The sequence below is a fragment of the Bison bison genome, unplaced genomic scaffold (assembly GCF_000754665.1).
Source record: "Bison bison bison isolate TAMUID 2011002044 unplaced genomic scaffold, Bison_UMD1.0 scf7180017864481, whole genome shotgun sequence".
Classification (NCBI taxonomy): domain Eukaryota; kingdom Metazoa; phylum Chordata; class Mammalia; order Artiodactyla; family Bovidae; genus Bison; species Bison bison.
Window position 1 is genome coordinate 2,848,723 of NW_011495041.1, and position 3,330 is coordinate 2,852,052.

The window sequence follows — 3,330 nt, forward strand, 5'->3', positions numbered from 1 at the left end:
TTTTTTTTTTTTTTTCTCCCTCATAAAACACTGCTCTCATTTTTAACAGCCATTTACTATAATGTTTCTTCTCATCAAAGGAAAGTACCTCTTTCCTTTGAAAGTGAAAGTGTTAGTCACTCAGTCGTGTCTGATTCTTTGTGACCCCGTGTACTGCAGCCCTCCAAGTTCCTCTGTCCACAGAATTCTCTAGGCAAGAACACTGGAGTGGGTAGCCATTCCCTTCTCCAGGGGATCTTCCCAACCCAGGGATCAAACCTGGGTGTCCTGCACTGCAGGCGGGTTCTTTACATCTAAGCCACCACGGAAGCCCTATATCTTTCCTTTGGTGGCTCACACAAAATAAAAAGTGCTTCTGTGGATAATTTCACATCGAAGCCAAATCTAGGAAATACCCTAAGCTGAATCAGCTTAGAAACACCTATCCTTCCATCGCATTGTTTAACAAACCTCCCATCAAGCTTCTTGATCTATTTAGCAATGTTTTCTAGACGTCTTCCAAATCTATTTGCTAACAAGAGACACAGTCTAACCATCTTGTCTTCTGGGAATCATTTTGGTCATTTCTACCTCACCAGGAGAATACCATTTCCCCGACTGTCAGTGAATTTTCATCTTTAGCTCTAATTGGGCTATCACATAACTTTACGTATTTTTTAAAATTTTTATTGGAATACAGTTACTTTTCAATGTTCTGTTAGTTTCTGCTGTGTAGCAAGTGACTCAGCCATGTGTATACACGTATTCCCTCTGTTTTTAGATTTCCATCCCATTTAGGTCACCACAGGGCACTGAGTAGAGTTCCCTGTGCTATATCTCATTAGTCATCTATTTTATACGCAGTATGTGTGCTCAGTCGCTCAGTCGTGTCTGACTCTGCAACCCCATGGACTGCAGCCCTCCAGGCTCCTCTGTCCACAGGATTCTCCAGATAAGAATACTGGAGTGGGTTGCACTTTCCTTCTTCCAGGGGATCTTCCTGACACAGATATCAAACCCAGGTCTCCTGCACTGAAGGCAGTTTGTTTACCATCTGAGCCACCAGGGAAAATAGTGAATATATGTCAATCCCAATCTCCCATATCACATGACTTTAAGTAGCACTGAAAAACTCCAGAATTTCATCTTCATGTTTTGGATTCTGAATGTCTTCCTAACAGTGATGACCTCACACAGATCGCAAGGCACACACACACAGGGTGAAGACCGTGCTTCAAGAGAGTGGGTGTGAAATCACACTTCAGATGGGCTTCCCAACAACTGCACATTTCTCTGCATGACTTCTTATTAGATCTGGTCAGCCCTCACCATTCTGAGTAGGAGAAACAGCAGGAAAGATATGCAGAATCCCCACTGCCTCTGATCTAGCTTTCTTTGCAGATTTCTTTTTCAGCCATTGTTCATTTGGAAAGAGTTGATTTATGAAGGGCTTCCTTCATTAGTGAAATCAACCATTTCGCTAGTGGTAAAGAAGCCACCTGCCAATGCAGGAGACCTAAGAGACTTGGGTTTGATCCCTGAGTTGGGAAGATTTCCTCGAGTAGGAAACGGCAACCCACTCCAGCATTCTTGCCTGGAAAACTCCATGGACGGAGGAATCTGGCAGGCTATACAGTCCATGGGGTTGCAAAGAACCTGTCACGACTGAAGCAACTTAGCACACACAGCACGATTTAGTCAAAACCCTCGTAGCTCAGTCTGTAAAGAGTCTGCCTGCAATGCAGGAGACCTGGGTTCGATTCCTGGGTCAGGAAGATCCCCTGGAGCAGGAAATGGCAACCTACTCCAGTATCCTTGACCGGAGAATCCCATGGACAGAGAGAGCCTGGCAGACTACAGTCTATGTGGTCCCAAGAGTCAGGCACGACTGAGCAACTAAGCACACACACACAGATATGGAAGCATGTAAATTCCCTCACCTGGGCACTTATAAACTGCATACGCAGAAGGATACCTGTGACCAAAGCATGAGGGTACCAGGGTCCAGCACAGACCCCCAGCTGCACCTCCCTCACCTGTGACACAGGACGCCTGATGCCCAGACTAACTGAAGAAGCCGTGGTCGATTTCACTCTTGTTTTCTAGAGAAGTCAATGTGAAGAGTGGCTTTTTCATCTACCCTGCTTTAGAGGTGAATATTTGAGGGGCTCTGCTCCCCAGTTTTTATGATCACACAAGCCCCAGTACCCCTAAGTGGGGACCCCAAGGAGCCAAGAGAAACAGGAACAAAAAAGGCAACAAGAAGCTGAAGGGAAAAGAAGCTTGAGTCTCTCGCGAGTTGGCCCAGAGCTCAGCTCTGTGGGAGAATATTTTAAAAACATCTCAGATAAAAAGCACTCCCCGAGAAGCAGGTTTTGCTCCTCTTTTCTAACACATTCAGGAAACTCAACCTCACATGAGTTTCAATTAACAGCTCAGATCAAGTGTTGGCCACTGGGAAACACTTCGGGTGTCAGAGCTCTCTTTTTTTTTTTTTTCCATAGAGAGCAGAGAGAACCAGCACAGGGCCCCACTCACCCCTGACAAGTAGCGCTCAAGCTTCTTGTTTAGGAGGAAGTAGATGGCGAGGATGTGGCAGGCGCGGTTGGAGAGCACGGTGTTGATCACATCGCTGTTCTTGTAGCCCAGCTTCTCGGTCATGTGCAGCACCACGCTGGGGCTCAGGTCTTCCAGGGAAATCCTGCTCGACGGAGGGACAGAGAACCAGTCACTGAGAGGCTCTGGGGTCCCCTTAATGATGCTCACAAGCATGGCAGCACAGAAACCCCCTCCTACCCTCAAACACTCAAGGGCTCCCTCGTGGACAGTTAGTCCACTCATTCATTCACTTGACTTCTTATTATGAACCATTAACATACACAACAAAAGAAAGGGAATAGTCTAATTACCCTATATGTGCATGCTAAGTTGCTTTAGTCGTGGCTGACTGTGTGAGCCTACGGACTGTAGCCTGCCAGGCTCCTCTGTCCATGGGATTCTCCAAGGAAAGAATACCAGAGTGGGGTGCCATGCCCTCCTCCAGGGGATCTTCCCGAACCAGGGATTGAACCCGTGTCTCTTGCATCTCCTGCATTGGCAGGTGGTTCTTTACCATTAGTGCCATCTGGGTATCACCCTATGTGTGTAGCCAATAAGACATTACTTTGTCAACAAAGGTCCGTCTAGTCACAGCTATGGTTTTTCCAGTAGTGATGTATGGATATGAGAGTTGGACTATAAAGAAAGCTGAGTGCAGAAGAATTGATGCTTTTGAACTGTGGTGTTGGAGAAGGCTCTTAAAAGTCCCTTGGACTGCAAGGAGATCCAACCAGTCCATCCTAAAGGAGATCA

At 46.5% G+C, this 3,330-nt stretch overlaps 1 protein-coding gene across 1 annotated transcript in view; it reads right to left on the reverse strand.

Annotated features, from left to right (window-relative positions):
- Positions 1–3,330, reverse strand: part of HUNK (hormonally up-regulated Neu-associated kinase) — a 137,473-nt gene that overhangs the window by 24,977 nt on the left and 109,166 nt on the right. Inside the window, exon 8 of the mRNA XM_010862334.1 lies at positions 2,518–2,680. Coding sequence (XP_010860636.1) covers positions 2,518–2,680 — 163 coding nt within the window. The remainder of the gene's footprint in view (positions 1–2,517; positions 2,681–3,330) is intronic.